The 26611-nt window shown below is 40.1% G+C and overlaps 1 protein-coding gene across 1 annotated transcript in view; it reads left to right on the top strand.

The window, feature by feature from the left end:
• Positions 1 to 26611, top strand: part of snd1 (staphylococcal nuclease and tudor domain containing 1) — a 159618-nt gene that overhangs the window by 10024 nt on the left and 122983 nt on the right. The window contains exons 6-13 of the mRNA XM_067489517.1: positions 14 to 105; positions 1070 to 1228; positions 1316 to 1422; positions 1938 to 2028; positions 7461 to 7565; positions 16906 to 17007; positions 24264 to 24364; positions 25776 to 25886. Coding sequence (XP_067345618.1) covers positions 14 to 105; positions 1070 to 1228; positions 1316 to 1422; positions 1938 to 2028; positions 7461 to 7565; positions 16906 to 17007; positions 24264 to 24364; positions 25776 to 25886 — 868 coding nt within the window. The remainder of the gene's footprint in view (positions 1 to 13; positions 106 to 1069; positions 1229 to 1315; positions 1423 to 1937; positions 2029 to 7460; positions 7566 to 16905; positions 17008 to 24263; positions 24365 to 25775; positions 25887 to 26611) is intronic.

Below are 26611 nucleotides of genomic sequence, written 5' to 3'. Positions count from 1 at the left end.
CCTCCCTCTCCAGCCATCATCGAGCATGTGCGTGACGGCAGTGTTGTCCGTGCCTTACTGCTACCAGACTACTACTTGGTCACTGTCATGCTGTCTGGAATCAAGGTAACTTGCTTCAATAATTTCATAAGATGTTTTTTGAGAAAATACATGTGCAGTTCAGTGCAACCGTATCCCCTTATTTCGAAATGGCAAAAAGAGTAAAACAAAGTGTTATTTTTTATCTATTTGGCTAGTACAAATAATTAAATTAAAAATGTTTAAAAACATAACCCCCTAAAACACCTGTAAACCTCCACCATGTTTAGACTACATTCAATCCAGTCTTGTGTAGCTCTCAAGCATGTTTCATTGTGCCTCTTTCAGTTAATGCTCTTGGTCTTTTATGTAACCCATTGACCATTTTTGTTACATCTGATGAAGGATGATAAGTAGCAGCCAAGTGCGCATTAAATATTATGTCAATAGAAAAAGGCTTTACTTGTTATACTTTTTTTACCAATAAAATCTAAGGAATGCAAACTTTTTTTTTTTACTCATCTGTAAGACAAAAAATACATTTTAGCAACTTTTTGAAGTATATTTGTTCCAGTAGTGTCATATCTGTTCAAGCAAACTTCTCCATCTATCTTCCACCAAGCCAGCTTTGCTTGTGGATCTCTCAAGATATCTAATCTTTTTCATCTCCCACTTGAAGATATTACATCAATTTCAATGCATTCTTTGTACCGTTATTCAAAGGATTGTCTGCATGTCAAGTCAGTTTTATTTTTTTATCTGTCTGTTTTTATTTTGCCACACTCAAAATGAGAATAGAGATAGAAAGTGCAGCAAGGTCACATCGGTTAAAAGAGAATAACAGCACTACACAGGAAAAACAGATTATATCAAAAGTGTAGGGGTAAAAAAAGAAGGCGCTGGTTGACTACAGGGAATTGGAGTCAACAAAATGCTTCTCTTGTAATAGTGATGTTATCAATCAGATTGGAAACCTTTTTATAAAACGTTTTTCAGTGCAAAATACCTTTTAGATTAACACATTAGTATTACTTTTTTTTTTCCTGTTCAGTGTCCCACATTCAAGCGGGAACCAGATGGCACAGAGACACCAGAGGCATTCGCAGCAGAGGCCAAATTTTTTACCGAATCCCGACTTCTGCAGAGAGATGTACAGATCATTCTGGAGAGCTGCCCCAACCAAGTCATACTGGGAACCATCCTTCACCCGGTACCACTCAGCCACAGTAATATGTAAAGTCTAAGAGTTTCTGCATCATTAATTGTTCTTGACCGTCCCCGTTTCCCTTTGTGTCAGAATGGTAACATAACAGAACTCCTGCTGAAGGAAGGCTTTGCCCGCTGTGTGGACTGGTCCATGGCTGTTTACTCCCAGGGGGCTGAGAAACTCAGAGCTGCTGAACGGTATGCAGCCACGGTCACACTAAGCATTTAGCTGTCAACAGAAAACAATTGTTTAATGGAATCTTCTGTGTCAGCTGACAAAAGTATGGAATGGAATCCAATTAACTATATGTTTGATTTTGTTAATCACTTGTGATTGATTTGATCCACAACAGAATGAACAAGGGAATTATTTGCAAATTCTTGAGGTATTGGAAATAATGGTACAATTAAAAAACAAAAACAAAAAAACATAAGAACAATAATGTACGTGTGAGATCACTACTTCAGATTAACAATCTCACTCTGCTGCAATGATATTCAGATTCCACAGTCATTAAAGCAATGAGTATAAGCTAATCACTTTAATGAGATTTTGTAGTGTTCTCCAGCCAGATGGATAATTTCAGGCACTTGATTAAGCTCTGTGTGCCTTAATGTCTCACTGATGTTGAGGACCTCCACTCATGTGGATGTGTGTATTTTTAATTTATTTATCTATTTCCCCTTCTTTTTAAAAATGTATTCTTGGTTAGATCTGCTAAAGAGCGCAAGGTCCGTATCTGGAAGGACTATGTGGCCCCCACAGCCAACCTGGACCAGAAGGACAGACAATTTGTTGCTAAGGTAAGGTTTTTACCAATGCAGAATTTTGCTTCAATTGAAAGTTATGACTTGCCTCCAAACATTGCCGGGAAAAACATATGAGTAAGGTACAAATCTTTCAGCACAAGATGCAGACATTATACAGCACGAATAAGACTTGGCTTTACTGGTTAAGGGAAGCCAGCCATTGGACATGCGCTTTCCTCGACTGGAAACTGCAACACTTCGTTTTCTCCCAGCACGGCAGCAAAATCTGCCAGCTTTAGGGGCCTAACAAAATATATCCTCCTGACACCTCTTATTTTCACATGTCCATCCCCATTGAATAAAAATTAAAAATAAAGATCCCTTCCAAGTAGATATGAAGAGGAATGCTTAAAAGCAATGTTAAAGCACTCCCCAGTCAAATAAGGGCCAAATCGCTGCCGTATGTTGTAGCAGTGGCACGGAATGACCCTCAAAAGCCAAGAACTAGAGATATTAGCTTTGGAGGTTATTGGGCAGAGCCCCAGGGGAAGAGAAGTGTCCTCAATATGAAGTACAAGGGAGTGCACTTCCCTCCAAGTTGTCAGCATGCATTACTTGAAATCAAGTGAGACGGACTTTTCGATACATTTTGGTAATACAGACTAACCTTATTGTTACTGTGAAATTACATATTATAGATTCCAATCTGCCACTTTAACAAAGTAAAGCAACCTTGGCCCTAAAACATGAGCTTTAAATATGGTCCCCTTTGTGTGAATTTAAATGGTGACCCCCTCAGTTTTTGTCAAGCAGTAGTGAGGGGGGAGAAGTTTTAATAGTGTTTTATAAAAGTTTTTTCCTTTTGTCTGCGTTTGCTCCCTATGGGCTCTGAACTTTTAAGACTTTAAAAAAATTTGTGCCTAGCCTGAGGGTTACATAAAAGGTGTTGCTTTAGGAATCTGCTTACAGGATGAATTTGATAAACTGCAAACACATAAAGAAGCCGCAAAATTATATGTATATATTTTTTCCTGAGTCAGAGGGAAGAGGCTAGCGAAGGATAAAAAATTTATATCATCAGTGTGCGCTGTGCTTGGATCTCTCAGAAAGCTCTGGATAAAAGAGGGCTGGATATGGGCAATAGGAGGGTTGGGGAAAAATTGGTTGCAGACTCAAGGGTGTATTGAAATAGAAGCAGAAAGAGTGAAAAACAGTGTGAGGGATGGGGTTAAAGAAGAAAACACTTAATCAAGATCCCTAGGAATTTACTGTATTTCTCATTTTCCTGTACTGCACCGCTGATCCCAAGCAGTTAAACCCTGATGCAGTCTCTGAAGTCTAGGACTGTTTTCCACCCTCTGTCCTTAGGTTTCTGCTATCGCTCTCCCACAAAAGATCCACTGAGGAATCTTGTGCTCACTCAGCTGCTGCTATGTGTTTCAGATTGTTTGTGTTCCTGGAATTGAAAACTATGAATAGTTCCTTGGAAAGCATGTTTTAGCCTAAAGACTTATTTTATAAGTAGGGCTGCATCTAATGTTTTTTTTTTTTCTTCTGATTAATCTATAGATTATTTTCCCCACTCGTTAGTATTCACTGGGCCGCCGGCGGGGGGAAAAAAAGACTTAATCACCTGAAGTATTTCACAATTGCACCAGTCTATTTTGTAAAAAACTCGACAAACTATGTTAGAAAGCAGATAACGTCACAACTCCAATGATATAAACTAATGTAAGATTGAAGGAACACAGCAACGACAGTTTCTCAAAATGTAACAAGAGTTCATGCTCAGCGAGATGGGAAATCTTAGGTTTTATGATGTTTGCAGGGGCACAGAGTTATTGAATCCTCAATCGCTGTACACTATTCTCTTTGTACGAATCCACAACTTAACTGGTTGAACACTTCTCTGCTGATACAGCCAACTAATGGTGGGGTGTGATGACGCAAAGACGTTTTAGCCAATGGAATGATGGTTTCAGGGATGTATAGTTTGCAGTGCCTGGTTGACTGCATATATGGGGCAGTACACTGATCGGGCACACGCAGTACACACAACATTCCAGATTCCAGATACAGTCGAAACCCACTAAGTCCAGTGATAAATGCGCTAATTTGGCAACAAACCTGAAAGTAATGTGAACTCAAACGCCACATTCTTCACTATTTAAACAGATTGACTTATCCTGTATTTATGAGAGAGGTAGATGATTAAGTCTTCAAATTCACAGATGTACACATCTGTTAATTAGGGTTAATTTACAGATGTATTATCACAAAGGTGACTTGGAACATTATTATTAATTTTATATATATCTATCTATATCTCTATAGATGGATGGATGACTATATAGATGGATATATGGGCTAAGGGTACTCAGTCTGTACTTGTCCCCATGACATTTGTTGGAACCTGATACTGCAATGCACAGACTCTCCCAGGGACGCAGCTATCCATCAGTCCCATCATCATACACTCCTCCTCTCTCCTTGTCCATTCTACTTTTCACTTCTCATTATTTGAGTGATGGATATAGTGGATAGGCAGAGCAGCTCCAATGCCCACAAGTCAATCCCGCTGATGCATCTTCCTTTTTGACCATCTCTCCTCTCTCTCTCTCCTCCCACCTCTACTGGGACTGTAGAAGCAGATGTAGGCCATGTCCCAATAGTCTTTGTCTTGCCTCCTTTTCTTTCCTCTCCCCCGGGTAACTGCTGACCAGCAAGGTAGTGGATAAAGGGTAACGTGGTGTAAACCTCTTAACTAGCCTCTCATTGCGAGCTTTTCAGGCACCTTTGCTTTTAAAACAGATCCGATAGTTAAAATGTAAAAGTCAATGAAGAGTGAAGTATGTTCCTCATCTTGGCCGATCATTAATAATTTAAATAAATACTTGTTCAAAGACATGAAATAAAAGAGTTTTTTTTTTTTTTTTTTGCTGCAAGTTTTATTTTAATAATTATTACAGCTTTACATTGAGGTGAAGAGATGAAATGATTATGATTATTTATTTTGCCGTTAGTTCCCCAGTTAAATTAATTTAGATGAAATGGTTACAATCTCAGATGGCTTTAATTTATGGAAAAAAAAAACTTTTGGGAAGGATGATGAGAAAAGGTAAAATTAGTTTTGTGCCCTAGTTCAGGTCAGTCAAGTAGAAGGGCAACAGTGTGAAACATTACTATAATATTATTGGAACCTGTATGAGGATAATGTCCTCATTCAGCATTACATACTTATTAGGCACTTTTTCAGCAGGACAGGAACGTGCCAGCTTATGTTTTTTATCTTATAAACTAGTGCAGTTTTTGATGATGTGAAACCATTTAATTTGGGTGAGAGAGCATCTCCTTTGGCAGCAACATTTAAAGTGCCGTAGGTGTTGCTTTTGAGGGAGATGATCTGTCATGAGTAATGAGTACATTGCTGGCTTAGTGCATGCTTAGCCCTTTGGTTAAACCAACATAATGGATTTGTCTGACAACCAACACATTCTCTGACAGTAGCCAAGATTCTCCTTGCACTATGACTGATCTTGGCCATTGCCGATGTCATACCCGCCATGGGGCAGAGGGTGGCAGTAGATCCCCACCTCAAGTATTAGATTAGACCAGTGAGTCATACTGCCCGTCTGTTTGTCTTCTCTGCGACCCTCATGGCAGCTACTTTACAAAGACTTTTCTGCTCTGTTTTTCTATCTATTCACCATCTTTTCCTGTGCCTCAGTTCTGGTGATATTTGCCGAGAGATTACACTCCATCTTTTTGGCTTGCTCCAACGTTCTGTTCTTCTGTCTTAGTGTGTGTTGATCTGTCCTCCTCGCCTCTCATGTCTCGCCTCCTCCGGCTGATAATTAGCCAGCAAACGCTGAGCCGTTTTCTCCTGCTCCTGCCACATTCTCTCTCTTGCACTTTATTTACTTGGGCAGGCCACAAAATGACCTTGTTACAGTGTGAATTTGTGTAGGCTGGTGTGCCTGCGTGTGTGTGTGTGTCTCCGTGTTCATGTGTGCTCCCCCTTGCACTTACTCATTGCACCTCTCCCCCCCCCTTTGTCCCACCCTCCGTGCGTGCTCTCTGACTCTGTATCTCTCCCACTCAGCCCAGTGATTACTATATGATGTATTTTGGCTGGCGTTGTGTGCAGCCTATTTAGCATGTGGGCTGGTCTAATTTTTGTTCTCTGGTGGCAAATGCAATGCCAGTCTGGTTTGTTTTTGTGGAATAACGAATCTCCCTAAGAGCCTAATACACCTGGATTTGTGTCTGCTGTACAATGTATCATAAAATTAACCTAATTTTAATAAATGTAAGAATGTTTGGTTTTCTTCTTCAAAAACACAAAACCCCACATGGTCCAAACTCTACCTATAACTCTCACTTTTACGACTTTGGCTTGAGCTCAGCCTACATGTGAGCTACGGTTTGAGTGATGAGGCCATTTAATGCACATGTGGGTGGCAACATGTGAAGGGCGATTGATTTCACACTCTTCTGCAAGCGGCCTAATTAAAGGTTCTGAGCCTGTCTTCCTACTTGGGACCGGACAGATGCATAGCAAGACGCATACATACTAGGCTTAGTTGACCTTGTCCACACTACATTATTCATGAAGATAAGCAAGAGTTTTATGTAACTTGTGGTCCATGATAACCCCTGTATGAGGTGCCCTTCATTGGGAACCAGTGCTATAGTCCTGTACTTGACTGAAGCTCTTGTTACATGTAATTTACCAGCTGTGGTTTTGAACACCCACAGATATCCTTCTGAACTGTACCTGCTATAAACTGTGGTTGCTACCTTTAGTACATGGAGAAAGAACATTTAAATGCCAAACATAAATTAGTCTGTGTCTTCAGTTACACTTGTAAAGGTCTCCAGAACAAAGTGCTGGCAGCCAGTAGTTGAGCCGAGGGCTGTGTAATACTCTACCAGTCTATCATTAGGAGGGTGTTTGTGTTTTAAAACTCTTTCTCTTGTACTCTGTCTCCCTCTTTCCCCTTCCCAGCCTCCCTCCCAGTGCCAATCCCCCAGATAGCGAAACGTCCTCGCTCTGTCCTCCAAACCTTGCTGCCCTGCTGGGACGATTTAGCTCACTTACTCACTCAGTCACTCAAGGATCACTCTTTCTTACCTCGCTCTCAGAGCCTTCTGCTAGTGACAGCACACGATCTGCACTGTCACTCTCCTTCGGCCTTTGAATAGATCTCTTCCTCTCAATTTATCCTTTACCTAATCCTTCACTTCCCATCTTTCTTCCCTCTTCTCTCTCACTGTACAAAATGCATTGCCAGTCTTTTTGCTCCAACATTCATCCATCCTGCAGGGTTTTGCATTTCCTTAGAGGGTTTACAGGTTTTCGGACCTTTTTTAAATTAATTTCTCATTAGGTTTCTTCTTTATTTGTGTGATTTTAAATCTGACATTTCCTGAACTTTCTCAGAATATTTATTGAATCTACTCCTCCTCTTTCTTTCTTCCCACAGGTGATGCAGGTTGTCAATGCTGATGCCATGGTGGTCAAGCTAAACTCTGGAGAATATAAGACCATCCACCTGTCCAGCATTCGGCCCCCCAGGATTGAGGGAGAGGTAAAATGATCCTGTATTTCTCTATTTTTCAATGTCAGGGCATTTTTGCACAGAGTATGTTTGAAACTTGTGTAGGTAGGTGTCTGAAAGTTGTGGTACATGGCAGAATTTGTGGTCTAATGGTCGGCCGTGTAATTAAATGTCCAGAGATGACTCTTCATTTGCATATTAGTTTTCTCGAAATGACCATAGGAATAATTTTGACCACTTGATGGCGCCCCTGTAGTGGGGGCACATGGAAGCAAAATGAGACACTTGCACACACCCAGTGGTTGCAGCACTGCAGAGAGTGAGGCAGATTGATTTTTTTTTTCCCTTTCCCCTCCACACACCCTCTTTTCCTCAGAAAGACTGTGAAAACACACATACTGACACACACATATCTAGTGACGACAAGGGAGACATATTTATTGGCACAAAAGGAATTGTCTGAAAAAAGAACAGTGTGTATGCAGTGACACCTAGACACAGTCGTCTCCTGCACTTTGTCATTGTCCCACTCTCTCCCCGTCACTCACCTCCTCACTTTCCTACTCTAATTTATCAAGGACTTTATTGGTTGAAATAAAGCCGTTTTCATTCCAGTACAATTGAAACTTTCATTAGTTATGATCCCAGAAGGTTTCATTTCAACCCTATGTAAAAGGGGATGATCAGTTGCCTTAGTTGTCTGAGTCCTATAAAATGGTATCAAACATTAAGTAAAGAACTGAAGATGTCACTTTCATTAATTAGAAAGTTTTAGTGTCAACATGAGTGATGTTTTTTGGGTTCCATTTTTAAAAAATGAAATCAATTTCTCCCTTTTTGTTTAACATGTCTGAGACAGTTTGACAACCATTTCTCTAGTTAACTCACTGTTTGCTGTTGTATCAATTGATACCCAAGTCATGTCTTACATTCCCGTTTAAACGGGTATAGGACTGCTATTGTCTCAGAAATGGTCGTAAAAGTGAGATGGGTATTTGTATTTGTAACTGTCCTTTATTTTTTCATTAGTGATTGTTTTTGTTTTTACTGACTCCATGTCTCTGCTGGTTTTCCATTTTATGGTTTACTCTTGTTTTTTTGTCTTTTCCTCTTTATTGTTTAGTTTACTTTTTATTGTCTACTCTCCCCACTCTGCCTCATCCTCGTTTCTGTCTTCCCTTGTTTGTTGTCTGAACTTTGCATCGTTAACATACTGTGTTGTAGATCTCTCTGCTTCCACCCTTCTCTGTTACTCACTGTTCTCTTCAGTTTCGTTTCCTCCAGGTGTGCACATTGTGGTCAGATTGCTGACCTGCACCTAGCCCTTCATGTGCGTTTATTCTCCTTAGCTGTCTGTGGTTACAAGCTTGTGGGCAAAAACATCTTTCCATTATGTCTTTTTGCCCTTTCTCTTGTTCCTTTTAATGCACAGCTTTTTCTCCCAATACTAATGGCTTGGTCCTTTGGTTTTTTGCCATGACTCTACAACCTTATCGTCCTACTTTTTTTTCCTTTACCTTTGCATTCTTTTTCCTTTTTTGTCTCTTATTCTCCCCCCACATTTTGTTTTTTTCTTTCAGATCCATTTCTATTCTGTCACTCTGTCTTTGCCTGCTCCAGATGCCTCAACATTATGTGTTGTGTGCTTCATTACACCATCGTATGTTACTGGGAGCCTCAGAGAATAAACCCAGATGTGATTGTTTGTATGGCACAATGTTGCACTTGCGTGGTTCTGTGTCTTATTTCTCAAGTAAATAACCTGCATATATGTCAAAGTCTGCCTGGGCACCAGCTGACTGGGTTTGCAACGTATAGTTTGTACTACCCCAAATTAAATATCACAATCCATTTAATTATAATATTCATCATAAACTAGACTAGCGATGATTTTATGCCATAGCTCTTATAGGCAGCACTAGCCTTTTTGTGATTGCTGGAGAACAGTTATATTGGAGGTGTTGTTACATAAAGTGTTGCTACATTTTTTTATTTTTTATTTTTGTTTTAATAAGGGTTGTTCATGGTGCTGCTGGTGGTGTTGTTAGCTAGTTATTTCTGTCTGTGAGCTTAAGAGCTGCCTGGATGTCTGTAATGCTGTTGGCTCAGCTTTGAGTGTTGTCGCTATGGTAGCAATGCAGAGTTGCGATACTTTTACTGAGGCTATGATGAGCTCCTGCAGTGGAAGGTAGAATAAAAGGAATTGACAGACTGAAGCTAAATGCATTTTTATATTTCGTCCAGTCTCATTTGCCAGGTGTGGTTGTGTCTGATCTGTAAATTAGGCAAGTGAGCCGTTACCTTAGATGAGCAGGGGAACTTAATTTCATGCCTTGTCTACACTCTTAACAGATAGTTATAGTAGTGCATTTTATGTTACTGGAAGCTATTGTAATCTGTTAAATTGTCACATCATTACAGTACCTTTTAACAGTTTGCAAAGCCAGTCAAATGTATTGACAAGTAGCTTGAAACACCTGTATTTGTAAAGAAGAACCCCGTGGTAGCCACAGCTAAAACCTGTGCATAGTATTTTTTTCCCCCTCCACATTTGTTAAATAGTGTACTGGCATTTAAGACTGAAAACATCTGGGGCTTTATTTTAATTTTTTTTGAAGTTGTAGGCAGCAGGGAATCATTCTTGCTTTTGGTCAAGCCAGTAAGAAGTCACAGCAGTATTTCTTAGTCCAGTGCTCTACACACTGACATCACCCTGCCTAACTCCGTCATGAGTTTGCTTAGAGTGCAGCAAATGGACACAAAGAGAATTCTTGCGATTTAAAACATACAGTAGCTTCCACAAAACCCCACACATTACCCTATGTCAAAAACCTCTTGGAAATGTCACCGGTATGTGCACAAAGTTCGATTACACAGATATGCTCTGTTTGTGTGAACATGAGGGGGTTATGTAGAAACTCCATATGTGTAGCATTGTAGCCTCTCAGTGAACCTCCTAAGACAATCTCCAGAGAAGAGAAGTCTGTAATTTTTTATTGTTACTGTGCGCATCTACTTGTTTGTGTGTATTGCATTTTCTAGAGGAATGTTGGGATTTTCTTCTGCCAGTTGTCATTATTATCTTTGTCTGTCTGAATGTGTCTGTGCAATGTTTGACCGTGCATTCTGCATGCAGGGCCATTTGTGTCTGTATGGGTGTGTCTGCGTGTGTGCATGTTAGGGGGTACCAAGGCCAGTTGCGATGTACCAGTACACTGATGAACTGTGACAGCTCCTGCCAAGCCCCTCTCCTCCTCCTCTCAACTCCTCTGGTTCCTTTTAGCCTCCTAACACCCCCCCACAACTATACTAATTGTGGTCAGACTGACAGATTGGTGGACCAATAGTATGTGGCTGTAGCAAAACATAGGACATGAATTTCATCACTTGCTCTCCTCTCCCTCCTGTTTTCTCTCATTTTCTCTCCTCCCCAGTGTTACTGCTGTGGCATATCTTTAGATGTGAGTTATTTTGAGCTTAGGAGTTGGTGTCAGCTTTTCCTTCTTTCCCTCTTTGACATCTCCCCCCTTTTTGGACTGTTTCTCCGATTTCTCCCTCATGTGCAGCAGGACAAGCCCAGCGTAAACATAAGTGGGGAGAAATGTATTTGCTACTCAGTTGACTCACTGTTACACCCACTCACTTGCACTCATTATGTTTGTGTGTATCTGCTTAGGTGATGCACTTGCACTGAGCCCTGTGTGTGTGTGTGTGTGTGTGTGTGTGTGTGTGTGTGTGTGTGTGTGTGTGTGTGTTTCTCTTTCTGAATAGTAAAATATGTGTGCTTATGTGGTTTAAGCAGGGCTAAGGACTGTGCTGATGATGCACACAGAGAGGTCCTCTCACTGTTCTTACAGCCCTGCCTACTCATTTTACCTGTCTATAGTCTACTTCTGTGTGTCTTAACTTTCTAGATTATTTAGTCTCATAATACATCTTTCTCCATCCTTCTCCTCCGTCTCTTATAAACCATCAATCTGTGTGTCTCTTTACCTCTCCCCCCTCTCATCTGTTTCCAACTTATTTTTACTTTCACATTATTAGGTTTATTTTTATACTGGAATACTGCGCATTGATTAGCATTTCTGCAAATATGGCTATTTTAGCACAGGTCTACAAAGTCTGCAGAAGTATGTTGGCAGAATTTCCACATCTTCATAACTGAAGTACATTGGAGGATGTGGATGAGTTTGAAATGCTTGTCATGACACAACGTACTGTATTTATTTATTGTTTTTGCTCAGCTGCTGTCATTTTACATATAATTTGAAACAAAGGCTATAGAGTAGTATGGTTGTGACGATATGTTAATTAATTCTATTCTATTCTACATCTACTAGTGAAGTCAAGACATCAAGGTCAAAAAGGTGGTAGAATATGGAAATAGAAAATGTGTTGTAATGTTGTTATAGCAAGTCAGCTAATTATTAAGTGTTATGTAATTTAAGATGCTCCAATACAATGGAAAAAAAGATGATGTTGACACTACGCAGATCCTGTCAAACTGAAAATTGACACCATACCCAGCAAAAAACAAAAACATGCGGAACAACAAGACAAACAGATGGAGTAGAAGATGACAGCGAAAAACGAGTAACTAAGCAGCATGGTGAAGGACATAATTTGGAAGGAACCATGGCCAGTTGATTGTAATGTAACAAACATTTAATAGGCAACATCATTCCCGATAATGCGTGCTGATAAATGTTTAGCCTTACTCAAGAATTGTAAAAATTCAATTTTTGTTTTTAATCTGCTCTCTTGTTTGTTTTCTTCTAAGACCTATTTCTCATCTCCTACTGTCCTATTTGTCTATTCCCTCCTCCTCATTTCTGTCCCCATCCTCCATATCTTCTGCTTGACCATGTGTGTGCCCTCAGCATGCCCACTGCCCGGCATGACATGCTTTGAACTAATGTCTGGAGGAGGATCCCAAGGGAGGCGGGTCGCCCACATTGCAGTTTCACTTGTGTGCTATTGGCTGGATGAGTCGGAATGGTAGCCAGCATCCCTCTTCACTACTGGATGCATATTTTTGCTTTGGCTTTGTTGCACCGTTCGCTGTTGAACAAGCAATGGCTTTGCTTGTTTGAGTTTGTTTGGTATAGGAGAGGGAGTTATACAGAGACCTGCATTAGAAGATGTTGTCATGTTGCCTTTGAAATATGTAGGTTAGAGTATTATCCAAATCATTAAGTAGCCTCCACATGTAATCTATTTTGTTATAGGCCATTTATAAAACTTTGTGTTCTAAATGGAGTTAATGTGTTAAATATATAAAAAAAGCAGGAGGTACTGCGGTTAGCCTAACACTGCATCACTATGTCAGTCTGCAAGGCCAGTCTGTCCACCTGTCTAGCCCCAAAATTATAAGCACAGAGCTGCCCATATTAAGTGGCAGCACTGTTGCTGCCTTGCTCAGGCAGCCAGTGTGGTGATTTAGCTCTCATTTTTGTATGACATCCTTATTAATTTCAGCACAGTCCGAACATAGGCTGCAACAGCTGTCCCAATAAATTTACCGTCATCAGCCTGGCAGCAGCTAATCATGACTGTAGAGCTGTTTGTTTTTTATGGTACTACAGGTAATTTCATTCTGAAATCCAGTTCGTGTCTGTTGGGGATCAATTCAAGTCACTCTAGTAAGGACCTATTTGTATTCTGCTGTACAGGTAATAAGGCTGTAATTGTAATTAGATTCTGTATTGTACCATAACCAGCAATATCCTTCATGCTCTTGCTTCACAAAGTGTATTCTTTTTCTCTCTTTCTCTGTTTGTCTACCCTCACCAGCTGAATGAATATGCATGCACGGTTGAATATTGTTGTTGCGTACGATAGTGAATGTTGACCGTTTAAGGCTCCCAGTGCATTGGTTAATCAAAGAACATGTCCACTTTGTCCGATCTAACAGCATCTTTCAAAAGATAGGCTACACACGGTAATCAGTTAATGTAAAACTAAGACCGAACAATCTACACTCCCCCAACAATCAGAAAGCACGACATGCTTGTGAGTCATGATTTCACCCTTGAAGTTCCAGAAGCTGCAGATGCTTCTAGCAGTAGCATCCACACAGTTACTGGCCCCTGCAGCCCTGCAACACTGCACAATCCAGCTAGAGTCATGCCTCTGCAATAGTCAAAGATGATTCCTGAGCTTTAGTGGGTAATTTGGAACGAAGGGAATTTACCCCAAATAGAACAGAACTCCCCCTGAGGACAGTGAGTTTGCTCTCACTGTCCTCAGTGAGTGTGCTTGTCTTGTCTAAGTAATTTAATGATGCTAATGTTGTCAGTTTATCTGTGTCTGGAGACGGAAGTTGAAATTGTCTCCATAGTCAAATAATTACACTTGTCACAGTCTACTTTTTCACACACTGGAGTGGAGCATCCTTGTTTATGTTTTGTTTTGTTTGACTGGTAGGACAATTTCACTTAACTGAGAGGATGCTTAATCGCTCTTTCAGTAACACTGAAGCTGGTGTAGGCACTTTTTTTTGTAGTTGGAAAACACAGTGGATTGGGCACTTGTTGGATCACTTGCACTTTTCAGTGAATTTACATGCTGGTAACCAGGATATAGTCAGTTTTTTCATGTAAATGGGAAACCTGGTTTCCATAATCAGTGTAGGGGATTTTTTTTTTTATATCTGACAGATACATATTCTCATGATGGCATCCGATATTTGCGTAGGCTGCTGGGTCCAAAGACAGTGCGGAGCCTCGCCCTCACTGGCCCACAGGTGGTCTGTGAACGCTGCAGTACTTGCAAGCGGCATTTGCTTTCATTCTGTTGGAGATGCTAAAAACCTCACTAAAGGTAATATTTGTGGAATGATTCATTCATCACCATCGCTGGCCACAGAAGGAGAAGTTGTAGATAAAATGGATCAAATGATCAGGTTACATACAACCAATTGGATAAAATAATCTGGATAAAAATAGGTTTTTATGATAAAACATTTCCAGAGTAACATGCACTTGTTACCTGTGGTCACATTTAAGACAAGGTACACTACTGTTAAATAGGGGGACTGAAAAGTAACTCCTTGAATTGTGATGTGACATTTTCAGTGGTGCCCTGGTTTATTGTACATTTTAGGACCACTAACACATTCGATCAGTTTGCTATTGTCTGCCAGGCTTTTTCCTTCTTTAATTATAGCCACACTGTCAAAAAGTTTGTAAACACTTGCACTCTTATGTATTTTTATTACCTCTTGTTAATTTTATTCAGTCAAATGGTTCTAAATAGACACAAAACATGACCAATTCATTGTAAGCATTTTGAGCACAGAATGAAAGCTTAAGTCTGAAACTTTACTTTCAACAAGCTTTTTTGTTTTGTCACCTGTCGCAATCCTAGCAAGAAGTGTATATCTATCAGCTAAGACGAGGTTAAAGTTGTCACACACTGGAGTTGGACATCACTTCAGTGTCGTGAATGTCATCACTAGTGTGTTATTCCCGACTGGTAACATTTCCTCTCATTGCCTAATTTTCTTGTTTTCTGACTCTCTCACCTTGCCATCTTTTGCTCACTCCCACTCCATTCCCTGTAGACCTTCGAAAAGATGTAGGAGTTGTACCTTTTGTCCTCCTTGTCGTCTTCTCCACTCTTCGTGCCTAATTGGCATAGAGTGCTGACATTTACACTCTTTGCCCTCAGTGACATGGCTCCCTTTCCTTTTTGAAACAGCTTATTAGTAGAAATGATTTTTCATTCCCCCTCCTCTTAGGTGCATTCTTTTTTTTTTCTGTTGTTATTCTGTTGTTTTTGCTTGTGTCTATCAAACAGTGTACTAACATGAATAGTCTGTTCGTAACCACCACCTAGTGTCTGAGGTTGTTTTCATGTATGACATGAAGAAAGTAAGCTCCAAAAGAGTCTTAAGCCGAGCTATGCTACGTTGGTCCACAGCTCAGGCACAACATGGTTGGACTCATGGCTGCCACAGCTCTTAAAGGTCCCATCATCCTACTGCAACTGACTTGTAAGGGAGGAAAGATGATGACAATAAGCCCTGGCTGACACAAAATGGAGGACACCAACCCATGACAGAGTAGTGCAGGATTTTTACAGGCCATGTGTGAGCTTATCCTCCCTTGGAGGTTACATACTATACTGACTTGTTCTAGTGAAAAAGTGAGGAAGTAAGAAGAGAAAGAAATGCTATGTAACTCCAAGGTTGCTACCATTCGGCTATGGTTAAAGGAGCTCTATTGGCTGGTAGATTTGGCAGTGCTCTTTGACTGGAGCCAATCCAACGGATCTTCTGTGCAAGCCATATGACACACATTTAAACTATAAACAGTATTTTAGAATTACTTACACTTTGCTTGGTGTAGGGTTTTACTGTTTGACACCAGTGGAGTTTGTCATAAGCACATACTCACACACCCTTTGCTCTCCAGATCCATCTGCCCAGCTGTGTGCCACACCTGGCAGCTCTGAACAACTGGAGAGACATTAAAATGAACGAAGGGGCATTAAAGAGAAGAGCAAATGAGGAATTAATCCAACCCTGTGTGTTCATTTGGAAGAGTGCTACTTCTGTTTGTATGACAGATAATGATGGCGTTCATAGAGGAGTGTGGGAGACGCAGTGGTGGCGAGCACACTGGTGTTGTCATTCATAGCCTTATTCTGCCTGTCGTTTATTTTCCCACTGCGTCATTGTCATTTGCTGTATTTTTTTTTTTTATGTCACTCCTAGAAAAACGGCACCTGTCAATGTGTGTGTGTGTATCTGCTTGTCTCTTCAAAGTGGGAGCAACACAAAACCTCAGCCTCCTTTGAAGATGCAAATAGGTTCTATTTGTGGCCTACTCCTGTCAAAGAGTGGGTGAGCGTATTGAGGGAAGTTTTTATGTTTGGGTGTGTGTATGTGAGAGAGAGAGATATGGCTACATCAGTGTATGCCCATGTTGTCAGCTAACTTTTATGCATCTGTTTAATGCAGCGTCTTTGCCCTGACCTTGCATCTGTGTGTCCTTGGTAACTGCAGTGTGTTGTCATTTACAGCAAGAAAGATGTTTGAAGAAAGTGTTTGTGCGTGCGCGCGCATGTGTACATTTCAGCTGATCACAGTTTAATATTTGACACTAGGTTCAGAATATTTATTCTCCCTGTTGTAGGACTGAAGTATAAGAGAAACGAGGAACGAGGGTGACTGTGATTCTATGTCTGTGTTTTTGTGTCCTTGTTTTGTCTGTGTCTTCTGTAGATATGTAGGCTACACTGCTTTGGAAAAAAGTGAATAACTTTCTCCTTCCCTTTTCTTCTTTCCCCTTCCTTTTGGTCCTCTTCTTCCCTACCTCCTCTTCGTGACCTATCTCCCAAATTTTCTCCATTTATCCTTGTACAGGAGAAGAACAAGGACAAAGACAAACGTTTCCGTCCACTCTACGACATCCCCTACATGTTCGAAGCCCGGGAGTTCCTGAGGAAGAAGCTCATTGGTAAAAAGGTAGGAGCCAATGATAGAGTTTAAAAGCTCCCAATTACTGTGTGTGTGTGCCATTTTGCCAATCAACTTGATTGTAGCTGTTAAACACTAACTCTAAACAATAATTCCCCAGTGGCTGTACATATGCTCTCATGCCCTTTTACCCCTCACTGGTAGCCTAACATACATTTCTAAAGCCCTGAGCTAGATAGACTTTTCTCTCCCAGTCTCAGTGTGAATACCAAGCACTCTTGGTAGATGCCCTAGGGCATGGTATTGGCCCGGATGCACCCATTAAACAAACAGTTTTGATTTCCCCCTCTTGTATGTATTGATTGATTGGGTCTGTACACCTTGGGGGGCCTGCTATGATTTACACACATCTGACCCAGGAGAACCCAACACTAAGCTAGAGAGCACTTTAGTCACACACCTCTATTTGAGCAAATAATTTTTTTTTTTTGTCAAATTTAAAAATATTAACTATGAATTGAGAGATTGGAAGAAACACCTGAGATCATGTTTCGTTTCGTTTCGTTTAGTTAGTTTATGTGAGATGGAGAAAGGGCATGCCCAGAACTGTTGTCCACTCCCTGATCTGAATTGTGTTTTTACGTTTTTTCTAAATGACAAACCTGATCACTTGTCTGATTCTACATGATACTGGTAACCACATTGGAAAGGTTGGAATCTGTCTTGCAAAAATATAAATGCAAATGGAGTGAAACTCCCAGATTGATCGAAAAACTTTCAAAATGGCACGTTTATGCACAATCATACTGACAAAATGTCTTCCCTGCCAGTAGTTACCTCATAATTTCAATGGTGTTTTGCAGCTGCTTTCCAACTATCAGATTTTGGATCTTAGATCTTCACAAATCAATTTTCTGTGTCTATTTAATGTCTCAGCCTGTGTTTTTGTCAGGCTGAGGGCATACCGAGGAAATTGAGAGATTTCAGGAGTGTAAACTACAACATTTAGATAATACATTGAACCTAAACAAACTTTTGCATCTTATACACTTTTATAAATATACAGTGGTAAAAAAACATTTGCAGTGCATCCTGATAAACACAAAAACATGCACCCACTCCAAGCCAAAATCTAAGAGTTCCTTTTGGGATTCAGTACAGGAGTGAGATTCATATCTCTGGCCCAGCCGCTCATCACAGTCAATTTAATCACGCTCATTAAGGTTTTTTTTTGTTTTTTTTATCGCAGAAAATTCATCTGTAAGCTGGCTTTTGACGAGTGAAGCGAGAATATTGATTCAGCTTTTATTTGTTGTCTTTGTGTTTAGGGTTAAAGTGTGTGTGTGTGTGTGTGTGAGAGTGAGTGAGTTGGGATTAAAAAGACTATAGCTTTGTCAAAGTATACAAATAATGTGCAAAGTGTGTAGTTCAGGTTTATAACACCAAACCTCATAGCCTTAGAGTGTAAAGTACCGTACAGGGTCTTTTTTATTTTTATTTTTAATTTTATATAGAACCGTATACCTGTATTGTATACCACAGTGGTTTGTGTGTATGGTATGGGTACACGCATCTAAAAGAAATCAATACCTATTCTATGTATGGACATTTAGAACCTGAAACATGTATAGGATTAGGAGTTTATAAATACATGCAAGTCTATTTTGACCATTACTTGTTTACATATGTTATAACCAATGTCATGCAGCCCGAAGAAACGGAGCAATCATAAGGCATAAAATAATTAAAAACATCATATTGCCAGATCAATCTGTGCTGAGTTTCACACTATTGCTTGCTTAGACTCTAGGGTGTTTTTAAAAGTCAAGTCAGCTAAAATGTTTCGTGCCTTTCTAAGCTGCAGGCAAAATGCTGTTTGTAGCATTTATTGTTGGGGGAAAATATGCATGATTGTGTATGTGTCAAAATGACTTAGTGTCTTAAGTGTGATAAAAGAATGCATGTTTTTACTGCAGTGCTTCATCGTTCCCTCTGTTCCACCTGCCTTTAAATGCTGGATGATCATCAAGATGTAGTTTACCATCAAACCTACATTTATTTTTATTTTTTATTTTTTGTCCATTTCGGCTTATCCCGGGAGTTCTGGGTCACCACGGCAGATCACTGTCTTCATGTTGATTTGGCACAGCTTTTACGTTCGATGCCCTTGCACAGTTGGGGATGGGAATTATTCTACGGAACGGTATGGAATGGTTCAGTAGAATAATTCACTGGTGTCTTGCGACATATAGCCGGCACCGGCCGGGATCGAACCACTGACTCTGTGGTTCGTGGACGAGTGCCTTACCAACTGAGCTACTCTACTGAGCCCCTACTTTTCTGTATGAATATATAGTATACAGCAGTATATTCCTCTGCATTTGATTACTATTGAAGTTGGGTCTCCCAGCGGCATGCTTATAGGCTCTTTAAAGTGAGTTAGATTTCAGAAGAGAGCTCTTGCACATTTGCCAGCGTTATAGCCCCCATTCTGAAAAAATCAATAACGGAACAGCTCTGGAGCGTTACTTTACTCCCGTTGCTTTATTGTTGCTAGGACACAAGGCTAAAGCTTTGAATTAAACCATCTGTCACCATGTATTGTCTTTTTTTAAATAATTGCAGTGCCCTAAAACTGCAGGGTTTTAAATGTACCAGCGCCACCTTACAGCTGCCTTGGCAACAAGAAAGAATTTGTTTGGATGAAATAATCACACACTCTCTATGGGTGAATGTTTATTTGCAAGCATGATACTTACCCTTAAAGACTTTAATGTTAATCTGTGCTACCCTGGCCTACTTGACTTGTCAAGTTGGATGCAGGTAGATGCACAAGTGTACAGATGCATGTTGCACACTCAACAAGGAAAGAAGTTTATTCGACCTACCGTCATCCTGTCTGTGAACACTAAGCTCTGTGGAGACAGATTTGGAGCAGTAAGCATTAGAGACTACTGTAAGACCACAGCTGAATTTCTGTTCCCGAGAGCTCTACTTCTTTTCTTTTTTCCCCTCCTCTCTGACACAAACCAAGACTAATATTTTACCTCATTAGTGGGGTAATTGTGGCTTGACCTGAATGCTCTACTTCTTTCGTGGAAGAAGAAGGGAGATGGAACTTGAGTCAGTTACAGAGGTGTGACATAAGATGTGTTGTTAGATCATAACACGTGAACCTTCACATAATCCAGCTTGAACTGGACCAAAGCTAATCATGCTGTCCACTTACCTGGTTAACTTATAAGATAGATCTACAGACATTCCTGTTGACAACATTCACTTTCAAAGCCCAGAGATTGCATTACATTGTATGAATGGAGGAAACTAGCAATCTTCTCTCTGCCTAAACCTTCTAGGACGTGACTAAGCATTAACTAGGAGTCTCAGTATGCTGAGCTAAAGCTCAGTCTGCATGGCACTGCTACGCGTTAGAAGAATAAATCTGCATTAAATGCTTTTTTTTTTCCCATTAAACCCCTGATTTCTCATCTCTATAAGGAGAATGTGTTTTTTAATAAAGCATATCTAATATCCGTATTCAAAAGACTGCTTTTTTCCCTCTTGGCTAAGCTGAGTTTATATTTGATAGCTGCCAGAAGCAGAAAAGAACTGGTGCGATACCTGATCTGGCCTTTGATAGGACTTCACAGCTACAGGTTTTATGAAATCCTTTAATCAGTTTCAGGTTAACAGAATTCTTGAACTTAAAAAAAAAAAAAGTTTTTGTTTTGTTGGGATTAACATGGACATGTGTCACTGAATACAGTAAGTCATTCTACCTAATGCCCGGGCAACTTCTAAACTATCACTTTAAGGTAGGATAAATATGTGCAGAGGCATTTTGATTTTTCTCCTTTCTCTCTGTCAGTCTCTGTTGTATATATCCCCACCCTCATTGAAATGGCAGCACTTGCATGGTGACATAATCCTAAAAAGCTTGATTTGGCTAACTTTATAAGTAGTGCTTCTTGTGCGCCTGGGTCTTAGCCTCAGCAGAAAAAAAGTCCATTGGAAATGTTGCATTAAGCCACTTATCAGGGTTGAGCACATTCGAATAATCCTGCATGCTCAAAGTGGCTCCTGTTATTCAGCTGCTTGTGTAGTACTGTTAGCACTAGAGTTTTCCCTTCTTATTGGTGTGCGTGTGAGGGAGTGCATGCACTGAGAATGCCATGTGTGCAAAGTGGAATTCGATGTGGTGTGTATTTATGCGAGTGAGCTTTTTGAGGGGGAGGAAGCTTTAGGTGTGTGCAGATGCGTCACCAGGTCCCATGGTTGAAAATCCTGATGGGGCTCCCTTTTCCATCTCCTTCACTCCCTTCTCTTCCTCTCTGTGTTGTGCCGTCGCAGCCTGATTTTTTTTTTTTCTTTCCAGCACAGCCTTCTTCATTAAATGATAGCCAGCTGCGATTACAGCCTGCTAAAACACAGCAGCAACTTAAGTACCTCTTTTATGCACACACATTTGTTTGCGCTCTGTCTCTCTCTCTCTCTCGCTCTCTCTCTCTCATGCGTGTGTGCGCACGCTCTCTCTCATAATCTACTACCATGTCTTTTTACTTTGCTTTTTCTCTTGTGCTCATTTTTCTAACCAATATTTCTCCCCGTGTTTCTGTCTTTGTTTTGAGGCTTAAAAGATATCCTGATTTATTTTCTTATGTTTCATTCCAAAATTAGTTTGCAGTTTGCTAAAATCCACAGCGCATGGAGACTGCTGCAGTGTGTGTGCGTGTGTGCATTCATGTCTAATGTCCCTCTTTTTTTACTTATTTTAAACTGATCCTATGCATTTCCACTGAGAACACTCACTGTTTTAAATGAGCGCTCTGATTACAAAGTGGTGTGCACTAATGTATTGCTATTTTTCTCTACCTATTTGTTGTCTGATGGTTTATAATACTGCCAAAACGAACTGGTTTAGATGAGAAGGTGCAGCTGACAGTTCTTTTTCCACCTAAAACCTCTCACACTTTATCATGGTATGCAGCCTTTCACAGCATTGCTGTGTGGTAACCCACTCATGCTCAGCCCTTGCTGTGCTGTGATTACTGGCATAGGTATTCTTACTCTATCATAGTTCAACATAAGTTTGTTTAATTATTTATTTATTAAAATATGAATGCCTTGCCAGTGAACACCTAATTTTAGGATTTGATTTAAAAAGTTGCATTGCGATGGTTGTGAACAGTATTGCTATTTCCCATATAAGAACAAATCATGTGTGGTGTTGCTTGGTTATTAAGGGAAAATGAATAGATTTCTTTTAATTAATTAATTAATTTTAAAATGTGTATTTCTCAACTGAAACATACAATTCAAAACTGGCATAAAACATAAAAAGTAGTGTTTTCACAATAACAGTTTTTACTGAAGGAATATATATGTACATAAACCACATGAACAAATGCTACACATAAAAGAGAATGTTTAATGCCATGTGTCAGAAACATATTACGAACATGATTCCTTAAGCAGTGTGTCCCTGCTGTCCTTCTGTCCTTGTCCTCCTCTCTCCCTTACTTTTATTACATGCACCGCCTTTTCCCCTTTCCTACTCACTGTGCTCTGGGGGATTCTTATGGATAGCTTTACCTTATCAGGAGATCTGTTAGATGGCCCGTGGAGAATGGACCTGGAACTCCTCTAATGTAACATTGCTTGATCAAAGTTTATAATCTGTCAACACCTCACCTAATGGGGAATGACTGGTATTCTAGTTTCACAGCCTATAACATTCAGTATTATATTTAGCTTGTGTATTTAAATCTTCTTTTTGTTTCCTTTCCCATTTTCCTATTTATTTTTATCTCATTTTGTCCACGCTTGCTTACTCTTGTTCTTCCTGTTTTTCCTTCCTTTGTTTGTCTCCTATCCTTCAATTACCTGTGCATGACCACACAAGGCTATTAAACGACGAATGTAACCAAGGACAACACCATTTTTTTTGTTCTTCCCCATTTAAATTCCTTCATTTTTCAATAATGCTGGATAGACATGAAACTCAGTCATGTTTGCATTATGAGGAAATGAAAAGCTTTGATGAGCTGGAGTTGGGATAAAATAATTTCCTTCACAACAATAAGAATGGGTTATTTGCACGGTTACAAAATTAATGAAATTGGATGTTTTAAAAGCCAGGATATTGCATAATATTCTTTGGCTGAGAGGATCTCAAACCAATTGTGCTGATAATATGGTGGTTAGTCAGAATTGGATACCAGTAATATATGTTACAGTTCAAAAGGGGGTTTATTTTTTAACTGCTAGTTCAGCTTAAATAGAATTTGTTGAGCTGGTGTGATGTTACTACTGATTTTTCTATGTAATGCAACTAAGAGAGGTGAATATAAATACCAAACTAGACAACATTGTTGATTGACATTTGTAAAATACTCTCACATTTCACACCACATAAAGTTAGTTTAAAAAAACATACTTATTTGAATTTAGTCGTGCAGCCAACTATAGCTTCTGAAACCACAGTTCATGTCCTGGTATCTCTTTCTATTAACATGTAGACAGCACTTCCTGTGTTGTAGACATCCATCATGCTTTGGCAGAAGCTCCCCTCTTTCCCTGCTCACATCACCATGTCCTTATCCTGTCCGCTTAATGGCAAGTTGATGTCGTTCTTTGTCCAGGTTGGCATGTCTTTCATGTGTCTGTTTGACTTATGCTTATGTTCTGATCTAGATTCAAATTCCTATAGTGTTTTTTAATGTATTTATTTTTTTATAAAGCCTCCCATCACATTTGTCTGACTTGGTTGACACACAGCTTTTCATCTGCCGATTGCGTGTACCAGTATGGCTGCAACCCTGCTGTAAGCACTGTCTGCCTGTGTCTAGCCCGCAGAACAGGCTTTCCCCGTCACATGCCTTTGGACACACACACACACACACACACACACACACACACACACACACACACACACACACACACACACACACACACACAAAGAGCTGAGTGACAGAATTGTATCTTCAGGGTGGGTGGACTGGAATCTGTCCCTAGGGGAGGTGTTTTGAGAACACCCAGTCATTTAGATTCTATTATGGTTCCCCTATTTGTGTGTGTGTGTATTCCCAACCACAGTGTGTTTATACTCCTCTGGGGAGATCTACAGTGCTGCCTGATGTGATTCACATTGACTGGGGGTGACCTTATGAACTGGGACAAACACATAGATGTGCACACGTCAAAACACTCCCTACACTAAGTAATACCATAACAGGTCTTGCTGTCAGGTTGTTTCTGTACTCTTGGCATTTTGTTTGACCTTCTCCTGCCAATGTGTCTTTCAGGTCAATGTGACAGTGGACTACATCAGAGCAGCTACGGGTCCAGGAGAAGGCACCCCTGCTTTCCCAGAACGCACCTGTGCTACAGTCACAATTGGCGGCATGTAAGTAATGGGCTTCATCATACCACGTCCACTCCCCCCCCCAAGGTTTATCCCATTCTCTTTTGGTTCATATCTTGATACATTTCAGCAATTAAGTCTTGCTTTCTGCATGAATGATGAATGAAAGATGCCTTTTTATTTCCGTATTTACAATTCACATCACCATAACCTTCAGGTTGAACTTTGTTACAAATTAGCAGCCCTTACTGTGTCCCTGTGTAAAACTTCTGAAGTTAAGTGAATCTGATGTAAGATGACACGGAATAATCATTTTTAAATGCTTAGAACAATCTCACTATGATTCACAAAGTAACCTGAAAGTTCTTTGTGTTTTAATTTTCCTAAGAAGGGTCTCCTCAGTGCAAGCAATTATTTCTATCTACAAACACTACTTTGAAAGGATTTCCAGTTTGAAACATGTATTTTGTACAGATAGAAATAGGATTAAACTACTCAGAGGTTCAAATTTAATCATAACTGGATAAAAGATCTTTAATGCAACACGCCTTGAAATAAACCTTCAGAAGTCTCCTCTCACTCAAAAAAACCCCAAAAACAAACAGTTGAAAGCTACGCTTATCATTTGGTTTTCACATTCTGTACCCCACAATGCACAAAGCTTTTACACACATTGAAACAGATTTGCCTTTGTCATTAAACCAGCAGTTTTGTATGAGATATGTGAAGAGGTCACAACCCGCCCTCGTGACCCGCCAATTACTACCTACCATCAGCCAGCTACTCCAGCCTCTCTGCTCTACAGAGAGCTGTTGGCATCTCCTCCTTTTAATGTTGGCAGTTGGTTGGATGCTTTTGACTTTGTATAACCTCGTCTTGTGGTATATTGTTTTATTCACAACTCCCTTCCTTGTTGTAGGAGACTTGGCACTCAGTAGCATGATTTGGAAAAAATGGACTCTGCTCAAGATTTTGTCGACACCTACTTAAGTTATAAAACCATGCTATACTTACAGCAGTGTGGAGGTGATAAAGTGAAGGGACTTGGAGCAGACAGGAAGCACTTAAATTGTTTCAATAATCAGGGGAAAAAAGGACAGGGACAGACATTTGACACAAAATGATATTGTAAAGTATTAGGGTCCCTTTATTTCTTACTCCTACATTTTACTGATATCGCTCATTACACTTATATCCAAAGACAAGCTACTAAGTGCTACTTTAAGGAAAAGTAAAAATACTCCCCTCTTTCTGCCCCTCACCCTCATTAATAAATTAGAAAAACTGTGAGGAAGTGGTTATTCAATTGTGCAACATTAAAGTGACCTTTGTTCCTTAGGCCAGCTACTTAGGGATTCATCATGCCTGCAATTGTGTTGTTGTTGTTGAGCTAACAGAATTCTGCATGAGGAGTTTTGCTCAGTTTTATTAAAGTAATCTCTCTTTTCTCCAGTAACATAGCAGAGGCTCTGGTCAGCAAAGGCCTGGCCACAGTCATCAGATACAGGCAGGATGACGACCAGCGCTCCTCCCACTACGACGAGCTGCTTGCCGCAGAGGCTCGGTGAGGAGCGCACACCCTTTTGATGCAAAACACACCCCTTGCTTTTTACGCAGCAACACTTTACAAAATCGTTTTCTCAAAAGCACGTTCATTCTCATAAATGCCCATTTTTGTTTGCGTCGAATAAAGGCACATGCTTGCACACACTACAATACTCTCTCCCACACACACACACACACACACACACACACACACACACACACACACACACACACACACACACACACCCTTTTACACAGACACACTCACTCTCTACCATCCACAAGTTGTGCATGACCTTGACAAATCTCATCCTGGAAAGTGGAAGATAACTGAATATGACCTTGCTTTCACACAGTAACTCACTTGTTATTATTTTTAGAATTTTTATATTCAGTGGCAACATCACAAGTCACATTCTATCATAACTGTTGGAACATGTCATTGCTCTAACTTATACACAGATACATCCATGTTTAGATACACATACACCTTTCTAAGAGCTAGACTGTAAAGCTGAAGCTCTCTTTACACAGGCCCAATGAATATAATTATATGGAGGTGCAGTGGAGAGATTTAGTACAGGCTTTATTACTCAGCCATAGATTAAGATCTGCTGGCTATAGGTAGAGCAGATGCAGCCACAGCCTCTTTTTAAAAGCTCAACTCTTTCTCCCTTTTCTTTTATGCAAGTTTCACTGCCCACCTACCCTATTTTCCTACTCTCCCCATTCCTGCTTACCGTC

This window comes from Channa argus, chromosome 21 (assembly GCF_033026475.1).
Source record: "Channa argus isolate prfri chromosome 21, Channa argus male v1.0, whole genome shotgun sequence".
Classification (NCBI taxonomy): domain Eukaryota; kingdom Metazoa; phylum Chordata; class Actinopteri; order Anabantiformes; family Channidae; genus Channa; species Channa argus.
This window is presented reverse-complemented; position numbering and strand designations above follow the sequence as displayed.